A 23,102-nucleotide genomic window follows, 5' to 3' on the forward strand; every position below is an offset into this window, starting at 1 on the left:
CATTACTTCTGAAAACAATTACTATGTTGTACATAACAATTTTCCGTGAGTGTTCTAAAGGAGCTCTTCAAAGAAGGTCGACCTTCTGTTATGTTGTAGATCAGTCTGTTTAGATCGTTCAGGGTGGTGAATCTGCCTGTTTGGTAAGCATATAGGCAATTGCTTAATGGATAATGGATAGAACTTTTTCTTTAAGTACTTACCCAGAACCCTAATGTCTTAAGGAGGGAGAAACATAGGCTTATTGGTCTCTTTGACTTAGGTGTGAATTATAATACTTTGTCACCTGAGACAAATAATCTTTATCCGTCCAATGGATTCCAGGAATCACTGGTGTGGAGGGAAATAAAATAACAACATGCAGACTTGCTAAAGTAGGGGCAGATAAACCCTACAAAATAATAGAGAAAATGCCATATTTTTTATATAAATCCTCATGTCAAGCTGGCTACACCGATCTAACACAAGTGGGCCTTATGTAATAATATGAGGTTGATACCATCTGTTCCAATGAACTTTGATTTTTGCCAAAATTTAGGCCTTTATCTTCTGGAAAGGATGATTTTCCTCTATATGTTGCAAATACTGTGTCATAAGCTATATTGTTTATGAATGTCTTTCTGTTTTGTTCCAAGTCATAATTAAAAGATCTTGTATGGACTTATAGTTTCATTACAAGGAAATCAATACTTATCTTCATTCTGGAGAAAAGTATTCATAATGGCATAATCACATTCTATGCAGAAAACAGTAATTATCTTTTGTTGTCTTCAAAACTTCTCTAATTTCTTTTTATGGAAATGCTTTGCATGTTGATGCTAAATATTTGATATTTCTGGTCCCGATCCTTTTATTTTTTGACTTAGTTGATAGTAGCCTTTAATTTGTCCATGTCATCATTTTTTTTTTCCTGTGAGTTTCTTCTTACCCTAAAATCTGTAGGCTTCTAAGTGTAAAATTCTCGCCCACATTATGGTATCGGCAGATTATGGGAATTTTTTTTCTACCAAAATATATTTTTTCTTTGTGCCACTAGATCAACTCTTGGTGAAAATTCCTCTATAGCCAGGCTTAGGACCAACAAAACCAATTCATTAGAAAATATTTATAAATCCTTATTAAAATTTATGGATCTGATATGCAGGATCAATTAATTCATAAACAAGTTGTTGAAATTATTTAAATTTAAATACAAATATATTTATAAATGTTTTATTATTATAGGTAATATCACAGAGAAAGCACCAGATGCCATGATAAGACAAATACTAGCAGCTTGTGGTCATGTTATTAGTTGGAAGAAAGTTAAAGCCTTTGGTTTCTGTGAATTAGCAGGTCCAGATGCAGGCTTAAGAGCAGTAAGGCTTTTACACGACCTCATGATTGGAGAGAAACGACTTGTAGCCAAAGTTGATGCTAAAACTAAGACAGTCTTAGATGAATATAAAGGTATTTATTTTGAATTTCATTAATAAGATTACAGATTATTGAGCTGATCTCTTTAAAAACATCTTATATAAAATTTTGGAGATGCTTGGAAGCCTATTAACACACATCTAACGAATAGTTATGGATCGCTGGTCATAGTAGTTTTAACTTTATTTCTAAATAGAAATAATACATTCCATGTGTGTTCTTAGCGTCAAAGATTAATTTTCTATTCTTAATAAACTTATTTTAGTAACATGTATATATTGTAATTTTGACCTAATACCAATTTTAAGTCTTTATTACTTGTGTGTCTTCATATCTCGTACATTCGACCAAAATATATTTTACTTTTAATTACTTGTAACATATAGTACACTAAGGTATTTCAGTCTTGGCAAGTAATTGTTAATGAGTGATTTTAGTGTGATGCATTCTTAGTTTTGTCAGTAGGATGTGCTTGGACTGCTTGGTATTCTATTTTAGGGTTTTGCACTTGGCTTTATTTTGCATAATTTCCACTTCTTCATTTCCAAAAATAGTGGTAAAAATAGTAGATAGCAGTTCAGAAGTAGTCGTTTTTTCTGTCTTTATTGACATTTTGTATTTGTATCTTCATGTTGTAAGGAAGATATTGAAGGTCTTCATATTCGATATCAGGATTAATTATCTGCTATTAATATTGTATCTCCAATTGGCAGAAAATTTATTTTGCATTTCCCATATACATGCTTGGTACCTGAAGAAACTATTTCTCATAAAACTGTAGCTCAATAATGCACTATAGGTACTAATGAATAGTGTCTCTGTAACAAGAGCTAATAACAATTTTAACAAAGTAGAGGAAATGAGTTGGGAGAGTTGAAAATAGTAAATAAGTTGTAAAATGTTGGAGGGAGTCGGAAAGGTCAATCAACTACCAATTTAGTTTGTATTAGTAAAAATAAGATCAGACATTTGCAGAACTGAGGTGAAATTTGAGTTAAAATTGACAGAAATATATATAATTCACCAAGAATGGCAAGATACTTTTAACATTAACATTGAAAGACTTTTGAGTCAAAAATCTGTGAAATTTGAAGTTGAAACAAATTTTAACATAAATGGATACATAGTAGGTTAAATAATACAGACAATTTCAATTCAGGTGAAAGAAGATCCCACAAATGTAACAAAATTAAAAATATGATATAAATTCGAGATTTCCAATATAATCCCATCTAGAGAACCATGTTTAAGACCTATTCGACAGGTATATGTGGATCAAAAATAACATTTGTGAGAACAACGTTCGTCTTATTCTCAGTACTTAAATAGTTGTTCAAAGTGCTGAACTATACATTTTACAAGCTTGAAAATAAGTTTTCAAGACACGGTGTTATACATGTTATAGATGTTTAAACATATATAGTTATATAGTTATTTTTTCTTCATTTTCTTCTAAACTTTGCATTATTAATTCTAGCCGAAAGAAGGAAAAAACAAAGTGGATCTACTTCGCCTCTTCAAGATGAACCAGAAGAAGAAGAATTAGACGAAGAGACTCAAGCTATGGATGCAGCTGCTTTAGAAAGAATTAAACAAATTATAAAAGATTACGAAGAAGAAATGTCCAATTTTGAATCCAAGAAAGAAGGTACATGTCAGTTTGGTTTGTATAAACACTTTGTATTTACAAATATTTTCTTAGAGGAAGTTAATCAAAAATGGAATAAAGTTTTAGCTGAAGCTGAGGTCGAAGAAGAAAAACGAGATCTGATAACCAGAGAAATAGGAAAGTTCCGTGAAATAATGAAGGTAAGTTGAAACCAACGAAAAGAAAAATTCAAAGTCAGATTCATTTAACTAACATATTACTGGGGCTATTTATTATTCTTTTTATGAAAAAATTGGCTTTGTAAGTAATATGTTATGTTAAGGGTCACTTATATGAATATTGACGTTAGGGATAAAGGGGGGGAGGTGAAATATATTTATTTATTTTGGTATTAGAAATAAGTTTGCGCTTATATGGTGCTTGAAACCAAACAGGCAATGGAACGGCGCAGTCCCTCCTAGGTTCGGCCCGAGGCGCCGCTGGTGAGTAATGTGACCATTGTTAAATTTATTTGTACAGTGTTTTCAACTCACACTTGTTAAATTAGTAATAATTTATTTATAATGAAATATTTATTGTAAATTATATCAATTTAAAAAAATAATGAAGCATTAATGATATTAATTTCAGTGATAGTGACAGACTGATGTTTAACTCCAGCTAATAACAATATATATATATATATATATATATATATATATATATATATATATATATATATATATATATATATATATATATATATATATATATATATATATATATATATATATATATATATATATATATATATATATATATATATATATATATATATATATATATATATTGCCAAATATCCAAACACCATGACATTACCACACTTGGCAGTTTATGAATTGTTTTCATTTTTGACTGTCATTGATTTGAACTACAAATCCATTATAATTTTTCATTATTGGACAATTTTTTATGAGACATGAGTTTATTTAAAAGTTCAGTTTGAGGAAGGTCAGTTGATTGAAATGTCTCTAGCATAATCTTTCATTATTTATTCTATTTTTTCCTCTTGCTCAAAAAGATTTTTTCAAATATAGATAAATGCTAATCATAATGGAAAATTAAATTCAGGATCAATAAAGTGAATATGAAGTATTCTCGAAAACTTCTCAAATAGCTTTCCAGTTGTCCTTCTGTGTTTACTATTGCCAATTGTCTTGAAACCATGACAGTATCACCTTTATTTTTGTCCAGTGTTTCCACACACGCAACTAGAAAATCAGGGATTAGAAGGTCAGGTGATCGAAATAGTTATTGCATAATTTTTGAAAATATTCCATCTTTTTATCTGTTCAAAAAGTTATTGTATATTTTAGATAAATACTTAGCATAATTGAAAATCCAGGTTCCGTTAGGTATGGCAGATTCCTGGATCCTTTTCAGTTAGCTTCAGGTATTATTCAGGTTTATTGTTACCAAGTTTTCTGGACAATATCATCATCATTTTTTTATTAGTCACTTACACAGTTCTGAATATTTGTCTTTGACTGTTATTGATTTTTCACTACAAATTCAATCACTCTTCTTCATAGGATAAATATTTTGCAGGATAATCTAAACAAGTACCATGCAAGGAAGCTAAGATGATTTTGATGTCCTTTGCTAGATTTATTCATATTTGCCCTCTTTTTAAAGCGTATTTCCGAAGAGCTTTCAAATAGCTTTCCAGTTATTGACTATTGTCAAATATCCTGAAACCACTATAGTACCAACAATGTATTTAATACCTGTTTTTGAATTAATTTTATCTTCGTCAATCATGGAATTGTGACTTTACACCCATTTACCTTGTATTATTGATTCCCGAAGCCTTTTCAATTAGTGTTCAAGCTATTTTTAGGGTTTATTGTTGCCAAATATCCAAAAACCATGACATTACCACACTTGGCAGTTTATGAATTTTTTTATGAGACATGAGTTTATTTTAAAGAAGTTCAGTTTTAGGAAGATCGGGTGATTGAAATAGCTCTTTCATAATTTCTGAATATACTCCATCTCTTAATTTTAATATCGAATCCGGTATCGTTGAGTAAGTCGTTTCCTGAAATCTTTTCGATTGGTTCCAGGTTATTCTTCGGGTTCACTCTTACCAAGTTTTGTGGACAGTACCACGATCATTTTTTATATTATGCACTTCACATGGTTCCGAAATGATCATTCATTAACTACAAATCCATTCACCCTTCTTCATTGGACAAATTTTTTGCTGGCCTTTGAGATTATTCTATACAAATTCAATGTAATCTGAGGAAGGTCAGGTGATTGAGATACTTTTTCTATAATTTTTGGATACATTTCATTTTTTTCTCTTGCTCAAAAAGTGGCAATGCAGATAAACACTTAACATAATAAAAAATTGAATTCACGATTAATTAAAGTTAATATGAAGGATCCCTTATCCATTGTTACATTCCATATGTATTTAATAGATAATTTTAACAACAAACGATTGAAATTATGCAGCTACTTTAATATGAGGCTGTAGGGTTAAACATTAATACTTAAAATTATCTCTCACCATTATATTTGAAGGATGCTCAAGTGTGAGATGAAAATAATTATTTTTTAACTATACACTTTATACACCTAATTGTAACAAATCTAATTACAATTTATCATTACAGTAATGCATAAAAAATATGATTAAGTAGAATTAATTGTACCATAAAAATTCATCACTATAATTGGGTCTACTAAACATTTTGAGCTAGAATTAATTTTTAATCCATTTACTTTCAAATTATCCTCTGGAATCAATAACTTTGTTGATACCTTTGAAAATTAGAAGGTAAACATATTTTTCGAAAATCATCTTTGACTTTTTGCAAACAAATTGTTTACAGTAACAGTTCGTTCATCCAATAAGAATTTTTTTTTTTTTCTTGAGGCACCCAAAAATACTTTTATGTAAATGTTGCACAAATAAATTTAAATTTTTGACTTGAATGTGTACTCTGAAATGTGAATTGACAATAAAAATGTTAGTTGTATATTGCATTTAAAATCTTTTTGATCATTGAAATCTCCTAGTGAAATCATTCCTAAATTATTTAAAATTATAAAAAGACAGAGAAATGTTGAACTTGAGGACCAGTTTCGGCTTTGTTTGACCTTTTCAGTATTACTATGAACTGTGAATTTAGAATCAAGTTACTCAAACTTCCTAAAATATTAAAAAATACATTTAGTTAGGTTAGGTTCAACTTGAGGACCAGTTTCGGCTTTATCAGGACTCTTCAGTATTAGTATTCAAAATTGTCGTTTTGGCAAACATTACATTTCAAGATTTTCTAATTAGAAATCATTATGCCATTTTCTGAGAGGGTAAATGTTTTTCCTGTCTATATATTGCGACATGGCATACAAACTATCTCTTTTTTATCTTAGTGTTAAAAGGAGAAATATTTAGACCAGTTTCTTCTTTATTGGGTCTCTTCATTATTACTTATATTCTCTCAATCAGTCTCTAGTTTATTTAAAATACAAATTGACATTTTGAGATATCCAAAAAAAATCCAAAACAAAAACAAAAAAACTAAACTGTATTTTCCTTTTACGCTCTTTATATTCTTCGCTTTTTTCTTTTTCAGCCTAATGCAATACACATTAGACTACAATTCCCCGCAATTCCAGCACTGCAGGGGAGTAATTCCTATATCAGGACCAAACCCAATAAATCTCTTTCTCAACACAAAAATTTCCTTAACCCGAAAAAAACCTAACGAACCTCTCTCTGTCAACCTCTCTCTCTCTCACCCTTTCTCTCTCTCTCTCTCTCAAATTTTTGTTTTGCAATCAATAGGGGAAATGCTTAACTTGTAGACCAGTTTCTCCTTTCTTGGGTCTCTTCAGTATTTTTTCCTTCAATCAGACTCTAACGTGCTCAGAATATAAATTGTCATTTGTGCAAAATTAATTTCGGTATATTAAGAAAATTTCTGGAGAAAACTGAATCTTCACTCAAAATTCTGAGGGATAAATCATTCTTTCTGACTATATGTCGCGACGAATATATTTAACTATGAAAAGTGTTTAACTTGTAGACCAATTTGTTTTTTCCTGGGTCTCTTCAGCATTACGTGTTTATTTCGGTTTCTAATATATTCAAAATATAAATTCGTAGTCGCAATCGCAGCTGTACCCACTTACACCTCTACCCGCTTACCTAAATAAAATACAAAAAAACATTTAATTACAAAAAAACAAAAAGAAATACAAAAAAACGAATAACGATTTTCTTCTTGCATTGAGCGTTTCTTTGTATTGTCCTTTTACACTCTATATTCTTCGTTTTTTTTCCTTTTCGGCCTAATGCAGTACACATTACACTAAAATTCACCATAACTCCAGCAATCACAGAGGAGTAATTCCCATATCAGGCCCAAACCCAATATATCCCTTTCTCAACACAAAAATTTCCTTAACTCGTTAAAACGAACCTATCTCTTTCTCACCCTTTCTCTCTGTCAACCTCTCTCTCTCTCCCCCTCACTCTTTCTCATATTTTTGGTTTGCAATCAATAGGACAAATGCTTAACTTGTAGACCAGTTTCTTCTTTCTTGGGTCTCTTCAGTATTAGGTATTCATTCAGTTTCTAATGTCTCCAAAAAGAAAAATTTTGAAAATACGATAATTTTTAATTGAAATCCGGTAGTTAGTTTAGAAATAAATGTTTTGGATTTGTTACAATTAGTGTATTGGTTGATTTGTTTAATATTGTATCACTTTGTGACAAAAATTAGATGTGTTAGATATGACTTCGGATCGTATTTGTAAGTTACGTTCCGTAGTTTAATTTTTATTATCATTAAAATTAGAAATTGAGGCATCGCAAGTGTGGAATCGTATCGACCTCACTAAGGATTTTCGTCTAGAGATGCGAGTGTAAGTTATAAAAAATTCCTGTAGAATATTTTTTTGTGGATCATTTGGAATCATATTTTTATACAATATCAGTGTATGTAAAAAGTGAGCGAGAGAAATTTGTTATTAATTTTGACAGTTCTAAATTTTAATTTATCGCACCAGAGAAGCAAACTCCATTTATTTTATCGAATAAAGTGGTTATTTATGGTTGGAACATAACTAAAATTTGAATAATTTAACTTCAAATTTTGTTAAGTCTACTACCCCAAACCGAAATACGAGGGTGGTACAAATATGAAACCAAATTTTATTATCAAGTCTCCGTTACACTCTACATACTCTTTCGACCTCTCCGGAAGCGTTCAGATGCCTTTTTCGTAAAAAAATGTTTTCGAATCGTAGACCGCCAAGTGCCTCTTTCAATCGAACAAATGAATAATAGTCGCATGGCGACAAATTGGACTAAAACTGGGATGTTTCAGTGTTTCCCCACTCAATTCGTTCAACCGAGAAATATTTGTTCTGGCGCTGTCTTTCATCAATAATGCACTACAGATTGGAGTATCTCGTCGTTTTGATCTGTTCAAAAAGTTTTATAGCGTTTTTTAGGAGGCGTGATCACAGTTCGTTATTTAGTGAGAAATTCAATTGTTTCCCAAAATATGGTACACAATACCTTCCCCGCTAACAGTGTAAACTTCGTTTTAACTGGCACTCCTTTCTTCCTCAACTCCATAGACGCGCGTTTACTCTCCCGAATATAGTTGTCTACCAAAGTGTCATCTACGGTGAATATTCGGTGCAATAAATTTTCTCATTGTAGATCAGTTTATTCTTTCTTGGGTCTCTTCACTATCAAGTCCCTCAATCAGTCTCTTAACTTGTTCAGAATATAAATTGCCATTTGTCCAAAATTAATTTCGATATATTATGAAAACTTCTGGGGAAAACAGAATCATTGCTCAATTTTCTGAAAGAAAAATCCTTTTCGTCACGACGAATATATTAAACTTCATTTTTAAAAAAAAACGCTCAAAATACAGAAGGCCTGTGCGCCCATCTGGATGAAATTTATATCAAATTTTTTGTTTGCAATAAAAAAATGCTTAACTTTTAGAGCAGTTTCTTCTTTCTTGGGTCTCTTCAGTATCAAGTCTCTCATTCTGTCTCTAATGTGTTCAGAATATGAATTGCCAGTTGTGCAAAATTAATTTCGGTATATTATGAAAATTTCTGGTGAAAACTGAATCATCGCTCAGCGCATTCTCCAACATTTGAACATTTCACAATGTCTTAAAGTTCTCCAGGGGCGGCTTGATGCCTACACAAATTTGTCATTTTGTTCGATCATGTTTGCCAACCATCTCAATGTATGTTGTGAATATTTCATAATTATTCAATAGCAGCTGTCATTTGAAAATATAACAGATTTCTGGTTTCAAGCTTTTTACTTTCACCATCTTGTAAAACACGTTATCAATTATTTAAAAATTGATATAACATTTGAGAAATTAATTTTACTAGTATATTTGCCGTAAATTCTGTTTAGTCAAAGGATATTATAAACTACCCTTACCACTGTTCGTTCTTGCAGAAGTTGATGGTCAAATTAAAAAAATTGAATCTTCAAGTTGAGGGTAGGAAAATATTTTACAAAAATTGGGTGGAATTTTCGAACTTTCGACTTTTGTTTGTCTCTTTTATTGAAACACTTTTCACTACAATTACACTATCTATGTTACGATAACCAGTTATCCTCTTCAGAGAACGAGGGTAAACTTAGTGAATATACACTTTCGATCTATAAAGAGGATAACATATAGTGTAAGGGTGATTGTTACGATGATGATTATTTAAAAGAAAAAATTTTCTCATTATTTGTAGGGGGCATCCTTTTATTTTCTTCCCTTTTCTTTTGTGCTCGGGAAATTTTTTTTATCACTTAAATCAAGGCTACTTCTTGATCGACTATGTCATTTACAACCCTAATGGACTTTTTTCTGTAGTTCATTTAGTTCAGGCTACCAAGGTTTTCACCTCCTATTTCCATGAACCTTCATCAGTTCACATGAAAATGCTATGCCGATATGTGCTTATTACTCTTAGGGCTGAAAACTACCCCTTATTGCGAAAAATCTCAATAAAACCATAAGTGTAAGCATTTAATGAGTAGAAAAATGCTTGCAAGTGTTGAATAAACCTATTTGATGTATTTCATCCCTTATAAATCACCCCCGGTCATTATAAAATTAAAACAAAAATATTATTTAATTTCTGTGTGCTGGATGAATTATATTAAATTGACTCTTTTTGTTTGTGTTCAACTCAAATATTTTGCATCTAAAATGTACAACCCTTATAAATCGTATTATTACGAAAAAAAAAATCGAAACATTTACAAACGTATATATTGTTTTGATGAATTATTTATTTTGAATTGACCTTTTTTTATCTGTATTGATTTGAATATTTTGTATTCATAATTTTCAACCCCTCTAAATCATCTGTTTCGAAAAAAATTGAAAAAAATATATACAGACGTAATTATAAATTTTTTTGATTTATGTATTTCGAATTGACATTTTGTTTTATCACTTTTAATTTGAATATTATTCAGGGTATTCTACGAAGAGTTAAAACTATCTGTATATGACAAAATACTTATAGTAAAATCATGAAAATTTCTACTTTTGAGTTTTCGGATACGATCTTTTTAACTAAAATATTTTCAAAGATGGCCGACTTCCGGTAGTTGTTATTTTAAATAGAACACTCTGTATATTAATACATTTTTAAAATCTACGAGAAATTTTAGTATATTTGTGTATAAAAACTTTTTTCAAAAAATGCATACTTTTTGAGTTATTCATTTTTTTGTAAAAAATTCGACCCTTGCAGACCCTTATAAATTATTTTTTACTAGGATGCCCTTAAAGATATGAAAATGGTTTTTATTCGGTTGCTTTTAGCCAGGTCAGACGTATTGAATCTATGTTGAAAAATTTTTCATTTTATACAGGGTGTGTATAAAAAGTGTTCAAAGTTTAACTTCATAAATATCAAATTTCTTTATTTTTTTAAATAGAACCACCTGGTTTTTTCTATTTTAATTCATTCATTCATTCTTATACCTAAACCTTACCGTTATCCAGATAATAAATGTTTTCTGTAAATTTTTAGACATACAGTGTTCGTCTAAATGTTATTTTGACCCGTTGATACAAGCACTAAGAAATAAAAAAAATATGTAAATTTGCTTTTAATACATGGTGAATGTGACAAAGTTGTTACAAGAACATGTACTTTATTTGCTGCTGTACATAATCTTCGTTATTAAATTTAGAACGAGCCGTTTTTAACTATTTTCGAAAGTATCAACAATTGACTAAATGTAAAATGTTTCAACATAGATTCAAATACATCTGATCATGTTAAAAGCAACCGAACAGAAACCATTTTCATATCTTTAAGGGTATCCTCGTAAAAAAATAAGGGTCTGCAACGGTCAAACTTTTTACAAAAAAATTAATAACTCAAAAAGAATGCATTTTTTGAAAAAAGTTTTTAAACAAAAATATACTAAAATTTTAAGTAGATTTCAAAAATGTATTAATATACAGGGTGTTCTATTTAAAATGACAAAGTTACAATCGACCTCGAGTAGAACCGGAAGTCGTATGTTTGAGAATATTTTAGTTGAAAAGATCGTAAAAGATCCGAAAACCCAAACGTAGAAATTTTCATAATTTTACTAATTTACTAAAAAATTTTAATTAAACTGGAAATTTGTTAAATTAAGAAAGAAAAAGAAAATTTCAATTTCATATAATTATTTTCGGCTTAGGCAGCTGCACGATGTATACTTTCTCTTACACAATTTCTAAAGTTTTTTAGCCCTTTATTTTTAAAAGGGTAACGTTTAAAGGGTTCGAAAATGGTACCAGTCATACGATAGGGCGAGCTTTGTAAGGTCATATATCAGTTATTTTATGAGTTAAAAAAAATTTAAAAAAAATAAATGTTGAAAAAAATCTAACTTTTTGTTCTCACCTAATTTTTACTTAGGTCTTATAGTTTTTCCGAAAATTTGGAAAAAAGAAGAAATTGTTATTTTTTTTTTCAAAATTTTGCATTCTAAATCGTTCAAACCCCCAAAAATCATTATTAGTACGTAAATAAAGTAAATCGACAGTGAATTATCGTTTTATTCCATTTTGGGTACTAATGTTAAAGGTGAAATCGATTTTATTTCGGCCATAACTTTCTTAGTTTGCATACTAGAGAGTTCCACTAGCCCTCATTTTAAAGTTTTTTAAAAGTACTTTGAAAAATATTCCATAGAATTTTCTACAAAAATTGACCGTTTTTCTGTTATTCGACGTTGAATTTTAAAAAAAATTTCGTTCGAATAATGTATTCAATCTTCTATAAATCTTAACTCGGTTTGTATTAGGCCTACAACCAATTAAAAACACCAATATCTTTGTTTTTTTAAAAGCTTAATTTTTATTTCTTACTTTTTTTCAGGACAAATCTATTAAAAACGTGGTTTTTCTCAAGAAAAATTCAAGTTTTCAATCGCGCATAACTTGAAAACTATTGATTTTTTTTTTTGAAAATGCTAATGCTTAAAATTTTCACCACCTAGGGCAAAAGCACACATAGACGTAGGGTAGATTCTGCTTTTTTAGGGTATTCCTGTAAAAATTTCATTAAAATCGATGCAGGTTCATGGGAATCGGAGTCGAAAACCTTGGTAGCCTGGTTTAATTTAATTGTTTGAATTCTGGATCAACTGTTGCCTTAAGGGGTTGATGACCAAAACAATAATTTTTTAGAGCCATCGCCATTTTCTTTTTTGCTTTACTAGCAATCCGTTTAATTAATAACTCATAAAACTCGAAGATGGTGTTTGGTTTTAATCAAATTCTCCTCGGCTGAAATTGCATTCAACGGAGCACACTAGGCTGAAGCAGCTTGATGTAGATGGACGCAGAAAAAGAAATATTTCGCATTACATCCTTTTTTGATGTTGACAATGACACTAGCTATTAACTTGTTCCAAAAACGGCATTTGTTTTGAGTGAAGTTGTAGCTCTAGTGCTCCCCCAAGAAAAATGACGTTCTGCTTCGGCAACTTAGTTGAAATTTTTGAAACCGTTGCTAATATTTATATTGAACACACTGTTTACACTACCACTACACCAATATTCACGATTACCTTGTTTTCGGCGCGTTTCTATAACCTAGTTATCTTCTTCAAGGTGAGGTTCACCTTCAGTCTCCGAGAAAATAAACTTTACCATCAGTCTCTGAAGACGATAACTTATTGAATTGAATACACTGTCTACACCAACACTCACAATTACGCTGTCAGACGCGCGTTTCGATAACCAAGTTATCGTGTTCAGAGACTGAAAGTAAACTGTTCACCTTCAGTCTCCGAGAAAATAAACCTTCAGTCTCTGAAAACGATAACTTGGTTATCGAAACGCGCGTCAGACAGTGTAATTGTGAGTGTTGGTGTAGACAGTGTATTCAATTCAATAACCAAGTTATCGTCTTTAGAGTCTGAAGGTAAAGTTTATTTTCTCGGAGACGGTGAACCTCACCTTGAAGACGATAACTAGGTTATAGAAACGCGCCGAAAACAAGGTAATCGTGAATATTGGTGTAGTGGTAGTGTAAACAGTGTGTTCTGTTCCGCTTTTACAGTTATTCTATTCCTCTCTAAGTTAGAATTTCTATAACTCAATTTGGGTTAAGTCGGTAGTCCGGGAGCGGTCAATGCTGTCGTGTACAATCATAGGGCCCAGGATAAAACAGTGGTATTATCATGTATTTTGCGTTGCTGAATCCAAATATGCCCTGCTTTTTTACCATAAACTGGTACGTTTTTTTTTAAATCGCAATTGTTTTAAACAAATTATAAACAAATGTTTTTTTTCGGTTCGGACAACTTTTTTGTGTAAATATGGCACATTTTAAGAAGATAAGGTCTCTTGTAATTTTTCAGCATAGTGCATATTTCAAAATTTATAAATTTTCTAAAGTCGAAAAATCGACGATTTTTATTAAATTTCGATGTTAATATCTTGTAGCCAAATATTGTCGTTTGGGTTATTGTTATTGTCTGAAGATTTCTAATAACAAAGTTTTTTTTTTAATGTAACTGAAAATTTTTACTTGGATTTGGAAATATCCGAACCAACTCAGGTATAATACTATTTTCCAATAAATCTAAATACGCCAGACCATTTAAGTTACTGTCAATGAAAAAGATACCAATTATTTTGTCGCCTATTATTCCAGCCCATACATTCAGTTTTTCGGGATATTGGGTGTGGGATTCACGCATCCAACGAGGATTGTTACGTGACCAGTATCTACAATCTATAAAGGGGCATCATCGCAACACGAGACATTACTTAAAAAATTTGGATCGCTTCAATTGCAACATTTTCCTATCATTAGGTCTGCAAACTCTTCACGTCTATCAAAATCGTCATCTGACAACTCTTGAACCAACGTTACTTTGTGTGGATAGAATTTATTATCACGTAATATTTTCATTACAGACGTTTGCGAAATATCAAATTCCCTGGATATTTGTCTAGTACTCAAGTGTAGATCGTCTTCTAACAGGACACAAACATCTAATGATTTGTTTTCAGTTGATGCAGTTTTTTTTTTCGTCCTGAATTGGTATAAATCTTTTATTGAACCAGTTTCGATAAACTTTTTTTTATATTATTGATTATATATTTATATTATATTACACGTTTCTTGTTGACTTCTGCGCCTATCACCATATCCTAATATTAAAATATCAATTCGATCTTCTTCATATAAACGATCCATTGTGACCTTCAATAAACTCCAACAATAGGATAATATACAGCTGATCCATTTGAGATAACAAAGTTCATTATTTGATAAAGTGAAACAGCCCTTAGGATCTGTTTTGAGTATAATGTACTGATTGACTGATTTCATTGGATTTCTACTGAAGCAAAAAATTTTCTTATAAATCAAATTCCGTAAAGTTTCACCTATGTGAGGGATCCCCAAAAGTGGCTGCAAAATTTTTGTGGAATGTTAATTTTATGTCGTAGAATAAAACGGGTGCCCCATTATAAAATCTCGAGTTGATTTTTAAGTATCACCTTAATGTAGTAGAAAATACGTTGAATGATAACAAATAACGCAAACTGACTACCAGTTATTTATAAAGAGGATATTCCAGTCAAGAATTTTTTCTCAAATGAAATATCACCGATGAATTTTAGTGTATATTGGTAATATATTATAAAAAAAATAAGATATCCATGATATTTCTTGATTTTACAAACACTTTCTGATTTATTACATACAAGGTTACTAGGAATTTAATGTTAAAATTTCGATAGCGAATTGAATGGATCAAAATAATTTGGGTCTTCGTTTCGCATCTAAATTTTCTGAAATAAAAATTACCGTGATTGATTTCGCAAATCCATTTGTTGTGTTTTTAACGATTAAATTAATCTAAAAATCCAGAGGAGGCCTGTGCCCAATGGTTTATAAATCGAAGGAATGAATAGTTCAGAATTTGAATGAGTAAAAACCGACAAACATGAGACATTAATTGTTTCTATTTATTGAAAATATTTTGAATCATCAACTATCAGTACTTATTGAAAATCTATGATATAAACGATCGTAGCTTCTTAGAGACGGATCTTTACGTGAACAAAACAAATTTTGTCGTTACAGAGTTTCTGCTGCTCTCTTAAAACTTGGTGGTGAACTCTTTGACTAACCAATAGACCGACTACAAGAAATAAAACAAACGAATCACTTCATCACTTCATTTTTACAACGAAATTCCACTCGGTAAAGTAGGCAGACAGAAAGAAACTTACTTATAGTCTATTTTTATTAATGAGAGAGTAATAAAATGATAAATGCGGTAGATAGGTAGATAATAATCTATGAAGCCTCCCTAGAGGAGGAATTTCGCTACTATCCAATGCTTTGGTGATTTTTTGTGTAGTTTTTGATAAATTTTTTTCATGCAATATTCATATTCCCATACAGTTTTATTTTCATATTAACTGAATCAGTAGATGTCTTTGAACTATAACACTGGTCGACAAAAAAAATTTTTCGTAGTAACACAAGAACGAATAGCATATTGTGATAAAATATATACAAAATATGAAAAAAATAATTCTTATGTTACATTTATAGAACCATATTCATTGGGAAAATATTTATTAAAAATTTATTATTTATTATTTATATTTATTAAAAAATAAATTCGCGGTTTTTAAATCGGATATATTAACAATATTTATAGTTTACATCTAATAAACATGCCAAAAAATCACTTTAAATATCAATTAGCTCTACTTTTTCCTTTTATGAGGGTTTGCACTTTCTCTTTTTAAAAACCAACAGTAATCACTCAACATGGCCGAATCCCGTCGTCGTTGATACCGAAATTCTTTTTCTTCTTTCTCTTTCAATAGGACCTGGTCCTGTTCAATCCTGTACGTTTGGCCCTCTTCCTGGATCTTCCTGAGAAGTTGAACTCCAGCTCTCGTACCACCTCATTGGTGGTCCGCCTACAGGTCTGCGTGTGTTCAGTCTGTGAATTTTAGCCCACTTTGCCCATCTGTCTTCTGGTATTCTTTCTACGTGATCCCTCCAGAATCTTTTTCGTGCCTTGTCACATCTCACCACATCCTGTACGTCCAATTCTTCTCTTATGTCATCAGTCCTTATTCGGTCCCTGAGGTTCGCAGTATTTCATTTCTATGGTTCTCATTATTCTTTTCGTTCTTGATGTCTCGGCTCTGATTTCTGAGACATATGTGAGAATAGGTCTCACACACGTTTTATAGATTCTGGTCTTGTTCTGTGAGCTTATCGCTTTGTTTATCCACACTATATCTCTTAGACAGCCGCTGATTTTGATGCTTTCATCGCTAGTGTTCGTGCCTTCTCTGTCAGGTTTCTTTCACTAGATATATTCACTCTCAAGTAATTGAATCTTGATACCTGCTTTATTATTCCGCTACCGACTGCCAATTTGCATCTAATAGGATTTTTTGATATCACCATTTATTGTGACTTGTTGACTGAGATGCTCATATTAAATTTTTCGGCAGAAATTTTCATCTTATATAGTAGACGTTGTAAGTCGTCTTCATTAAGGTAATACCATCTTCTGCATAAAACAATATCTTTAGGGAGCGGTGACCCATTCTGGATTCTGCATTGGCTTTGTTGTCTCCCTCGAAAAGTTGATCCATTTTGATGTTGAATAGGGTTGGGCTAAGACTGTCTCCCTGTCGAACACCAGTGTTAATTTGAACTTCTTCAGAGAGAAATTACGTTGTTCTAATATCTTGGTGAAATGGAAATGAAGTGGAAATGAATTTTCAATGACATTCGAGCACCAAGGGATTTGTAGGCGTCTAGAAGTTCATCAACTAACTGTTTGGATCCATATTCTTGTCCAAAAATCCCTTCACTATACCAACAAATGCCTTCCATGCTCTAAGTTCTTGTCTGGTGAGCTTTTTTGCAAAATTGTCATCGTCCAGCAAATTTCTTATTTGTGGCCCAATAAAAATATCTTCCTTGAATTATGCATCACTCAACTGGGGAAAGACTTTTCTAAGGTATTGAAACTCACTTCTTGCTTGTCAATTTTTTTTACATAGTGTTGATCTACTGCCCGACTGTTCCATAGACAAAGAAAATAGCGATGTTTCGTAAACCCTCCCTGAATCCAATTAAAATTCCAATCACCTTCAGGTCCCTACATATCTGCCACTTATACTATAATATTTTCATAAGTTTCTTTCATCTTCACAGAATGAGCAACTGGTATAGACGGTTTTAAATTTCCATTGTTTAATAACACTGTTTTTAAACTGTAATTAGACGAGTCAATAAATAGACGCCACTCACTGGGATTATGCTCAATATCAAGTTCTTCCATTACACCATCAATATCCGTACACGCACACAACGAATTTTCCGTACTGTAGAATGTAGAAAATGTAGCATCTCTTTTTCTAAAGGTCGTAATTTTTGTCTTTTTGACTAACAAGTTCCATTTCTTAAGACGGGAAGCAAGAAATTCAGACTGTTGCTTTGATACCGCAAATCACGTGCTAAATCATTAAACTTACTTTGAACAATCAAATTTGACTCCCCGGTACTTGGAGTAAAAATAGGGTCGGTGAATTGTTTTCCGGAGCTTCCTGATGATACGTTGTCTCCAGTATCTTCTAAAACAATAATATTTCGCGGATCTAATGGCGCTATCGGTACTGGTAAATCTTAGTTTTAGGGAACAGGTCTTATAGCAAACGGCAAATTTGGATACTCGATCTTGTGCTTTTCTTTCTTAGAATAACCTTCAGTCTTTGTTAGACAAAAATAGCAATCGTCAAAATGGTTAGTAGATTCTTGCCATACCATTGGAATTGCAAAAGGCATGTTTTTTGTGTTCCCATTCATCCACTGCACCAATGACACGCTATAACTAACACAGCACGCGTAGGGGCCCACTGCTTGTCTTGGTCTCCAATTAAAGTACCAAAATATTTGAAATAGGCTTTTTTCACATTTTCGCAAAATGTCCTGACTTGCGATTTCACCATAAATTCTCCACAAATGTAGCAAAATTCGTCAGGAGAAGTTTTGCAACTGCGGCGCGTTCGACTCGACATTTTCGTCTTTATAATCACTTTTTGCACTTTGAACAGAGAACCACTTACTATGAAACTCAACAGAATACTAATTTTTAATGTTATTTCAGTTCAGGTATTTTTTCGGCCTTAAAATTTACCGATATTATTGCCCCCTCTTATAAAATTACCTACCTGCTAATGTAAACAGGGATAATTAAACTATTGAAAAGTGGTACGAGTTAGTGCTTAATAAATATTTTTTCTATTATTAGGCGTGTATTTCCATTTTAAAAATTAAGGTCTCGCCTGTGTTACGAAAATCATGTCGGCCAGTGTTATTGATAATTTAATTACTTTCAAGAAACTAATATCATTTTCGCTATTTTTCAATCAAATCTATTTTTCATATAATTTTAATTCTTTCCATCGTCGTTTTTCATCTCTACATAGACATTCTGTTAAATTGGTATACAGGGTGTTTCAAAAAAAAGGTGATCCCGTCTTTAGGATAGATAGAAAAGTGTTTTGCACAGTTACGAAATTTTTTACTGAGCAAACCCCAAATATTTTTCCGTTTTCGATTTTTAACTTCCAAACAAAAGAAAGTACAAAAAAGTGTAATTGTTTCTAAAATATTTCATTTTTCCATAAGCCAATAGAATGTGGAGTGCCCAAGGCTCAGTACTAGGCCCTATTTTGTTTCTTTCGTCTATCTAGACTTCAATGGTAAAATATGTCTATTTGTAGACGACACTAGTTTCTCTGGGAGCAACCATGATCTCACGGCAATTCATCTTTCCTTATTCATCTTTGAATCCGTTTGCCTGAATCGTAAGGACACTTCTTCAATTTCATAAATATCGTTGCACGGTTATTCACTTAGGAACGTGGAGCACGACCTTTACCTACCTACTCCACGTTTAGTTGATGGCTCAATACTTTACAATGCACAAAAATGCACAATCATTTGACAATTGAAATCAAATATTATCCTTTTCCGAATTTCGCAATAATATGAGGGCGTATTTACTGGAAAGTGCCTTCTACTCTTTTCTTGTTCAATTTTGCTAAGAACGTATTATCGGCGAAATTTGTCGGATGGAGATTCTTGAATACTTGATACTTATTGAAAAAAAAATCTTATACGGTTATGTAATATTTAATACATAGGGCTTTTGTCCAATCCAAACCTTTCTCTATTGTTCAGTACAAGCGGGGATCCATGGTGGGTCATGACCCCTGCCTAAACTCTGATTAATTAACATGGTTTTTTGTTTCTTATAAAAAGGTGTAAGTAAGAATATATAAAAGTACGAATTATATTACACTATGGTTAAAGGGAGTCAATACCCCCAAATGTTTCGAATATCAAAAAAATACCTAATAAAATTGCAAAAATAAAATGCTCAGGAAATTCAAGACTAAAAAAAAGAAGAATCTGGCATAAACTAATTAATATGAATGTCAAAACAATGTAATTAACTTATATTTTGTGGGTAAAAGGCTTAAAATGTATGACTTTGGGGGAGGACTCGTCCTAATACTAATGACCCCCCTTTTTCAAGACCCTATATCCACCCTTGGCTCAGTATTGGAAATATTTTGATAATTCTGTTGTAATATTGAAAGTAATCGTACAAGGATATATTGAAAAATTCTTAGCCTACTATAGAACCAAACAAAATTTCAATGTCAAAATATTTTATTACTCAACATATTCTCCTCTTAATTGGATCCATTTATTACAGCGACCCTGCAACGTCTCTAGGCATTTCAAAAAAATGTTTTTTCTTCCTCTGCAAACTAGACCTCCACAGCTTTTATTACCTCCTAGTTGGAAGAAAATTTACAACCTTTCAAACTGTTTCTCAGTTGAGGAAAGATATGATAGTCGAAAGGAGCCAAATCTGGTGAATAAAAGGAGGGTTCTAGTAATTCAAATCCTAAATCACGAATTTTTTGCATGGCAATATGAGATCTCCGTACAGGAACGTTGTCCTCCAAAAACAAAACACCTTTGGATGGCTTTCCGCGTCTTTTCTCTTTAATTTGTCCCGTAGAGTGAGTCGAGTAATGTCGAATAGTAAACTCCAGTTATTGTTCCACCCTTATCCAAAAAATTACTCCATGGCAATCCCAAAAGACTGAAGCAAGAACTCTTCCAGCAGATTTTTGGATCCGAAACTTCTTAGGTCTTGGAGAACCAGAGTATCGCATTCCATCGATTCTTGCTTTGTTTCTGGATCGTAGAAATGTTCCCAAGTCTCATTCATAGTTACAATTCGGTTTAAGAAGTCTACATCGTTTTCAAATCTAGCACAGATCTAACGCGATGCTTCTACCCTTGCACGCTTTTGATCAACATTCAAACATTTGGGAATCCATTTTGCAGCGATTTTTCTCATGTCCAAATTGACGTGAACTATATGATGATCGCGTTCGTATGAAATATTCAGTTCCTCAAATATCCGTTTTAGCCCAATTCGACGATCTGATAAAATCATATCATGAACTGCATCGATATTTTCGGGAACTAACGCAGAAACTGGCCTTCCCGATCGGTCATCATCTTCAATGGAAAATTTACCTCTTTTGAAGCTTGCAGTCCAATTTTTCACGGTCGCATACGAAGGACATTGATCACCAAGGTTATTAAGCATATCTTCGTAAATCTGCTTACCTCTTAACACTTTTAAATACAGTTAGGTACTTGATGATGGCTGCATTCTCCAATTTTTAACATCTTTTTTCTTTCAATTTATTGCGTAATTCTGGTTTACTTTTTCGACGTCAAACTTTACACTTACACTTCTAATAAGTTATTGTTGTTATGGTAACGCAATATTTTGTTTATGCATGGCCTAGGCTAACTAGATATCAATACATCCTCTTATTAAATTTTGGATTAGTAATTGGGTCACTCTTCTCTTATGATAATTTAAAATTTAACCTCCGGAAACGGATGATTAAATGTTACATAGGTCAGTTCTTTTATATGGTGTCGAAGCATGGACTAAAAATATCTATCATTCATCGCTTAGAGGCTTTTTAACTGTGGTTATATAGACGCATGCTCAAGATACCGTGGACAGTAACAGCAAATGCGGTTCGTGAGTTGGTGATTAACATTAAATGCGGGAAAATATGTTATTTGGGACAGGTAATGCGTGGTAGCCGGTTGATTATGATGGGTAAAGTTGAAGTTCGTAGAGGAATTGGAAGGAAACTAGCATCTTGGTGGAAGAATATTAGAAAATGGACTGGGATAAGAGGAGCAGGACATTTATTTGAACTAGCCCAAGGTAGAGAATGTTTTGCCATGCTGATCGCCAATGTCAACGGAACTTGATACGGCACGCTAAGAAGAATTGGGTTTTATTACTCTCTTTCTCTCTTATATAAAAATAAAATCATCTCAATTCTAATCCTGCTGAGAAAAATTTTTCCTATATAATGGTCATTCCCAAAATCAACCATATCACACATGAAAAGGTCCTTAATTCTCGAAATAAAAAAAAACCTACGAGTCTCCTTGTTTATTCCTAACTAGCTAGTATCTGCTACCAACTTTTCGTGAATCACTGTTCTACAACTTTACTTTGATTTTATGTTTTTCATCAATTTTTAATTAATTAGATATACAGATATTGAAAGATTTAAAATAATTGGAAAGTGTCGATGTTTCTGTCCAGTATCGTTAATAATTAATCAGGATATCTTATAAATGTATGTCTTTTTAATTGCAATTAAACTTTCAAAATATCATCTGGGTGTGAAATATCGTACCGACTTGATCATTTTTGATCTTAATTTTTGTTATTTCGATGATTTGAAGCAGTTTATTTGAAACTGAATGATGCAAAAAATCAGTTCACGCTCTATAATATTACAATATTTGGCAAAAAATGAAAATTTAAATTTCAATTCTTGTAATATGTTAATGAATCTACTTTGTTCTGTAATGTTTTACTTATTTATTTATACTACATATTTCTAACGGTGGCGAGAATTTATGCACACTGTCTCTTACTTACTGAATTTATTTACACACTTACACTAAACACTATAATAATCACTACTTTTATAATTTACTGGTTACTTTTTACTATTTCGTTCCGTTCACTATGACTTTTAATTATGAACTACCGCTACTAAACAATCACGAATTTATAACCGAAAGAAATTTCTAGAATTCCAGAAAGTAAATAAACAAATAAATAAATAAAAATTCACAGTTCGTTCCTTTCACTATGACTTAATTATGAACTCTCGCTAATAAACAAGCACGAATTTATAATCGAAAGAAATTTCTAGAATTCTAGAAAGTCAACAAACAAATAAATCAATCAAAAGGCTCTACTAGAAACTTGCTGTCGCTATGATAAAAACATATTTAAAAAAGGAACATCAAACAAATTCCGCGAACCGGAGTATTTTAAACTTCCATTATAATAATTATAATATAACAGGACCTGATTCA

General features: G+C 31.7%; 1 protein-coding gene across 3 annotated transcripts in view; it reads left to right on the forward strand.

The window, feature by feature from the left end:
• Positions 1-23,102, forward strand: part of LOC130894931 (RNA-binding protein 25) — a 37,962-nt gene that overhangs the window by 1,407 nt on the left and 13,453 nt on the right. The window contains exons 3-5 of one of the 3 annotated variants that reach the window (XM_057801975.1): positions 1,225-1,449; positions 2,894-3,064; positions 3,119-3,225. In XM_057801975.1, the coding sequence (XP_057657958.1) occupies positions 1,225-1,449; positions 2,894-3,064; positions 3,119-3,225 (503 nt within the window). The remainder of the gene's footprint in view (positions 1-1,224; positions 1,450-2,893; positions 3,065-3,118; positions 3,226-23,102) is intronic. The other 2 variants (XM_057801976.1, XM_057801977.1) reach the window with 2 other exon arrangements.

The sequence above is a fragment of the Diorhabda carinulata genome, chromosome 6 (genome assembly GCF_026250575.1).
Source record: "Diorhabda carinulata isolate Delta chromosome 6, icDioCari1.1, whole genome shotgun sequence".
NCBI lineage: Eukaryota > Metazoa > Arthropoda > Insecta > Coleoptera > Chrysomelidae > Diorhabda > Diorhabda carinulata.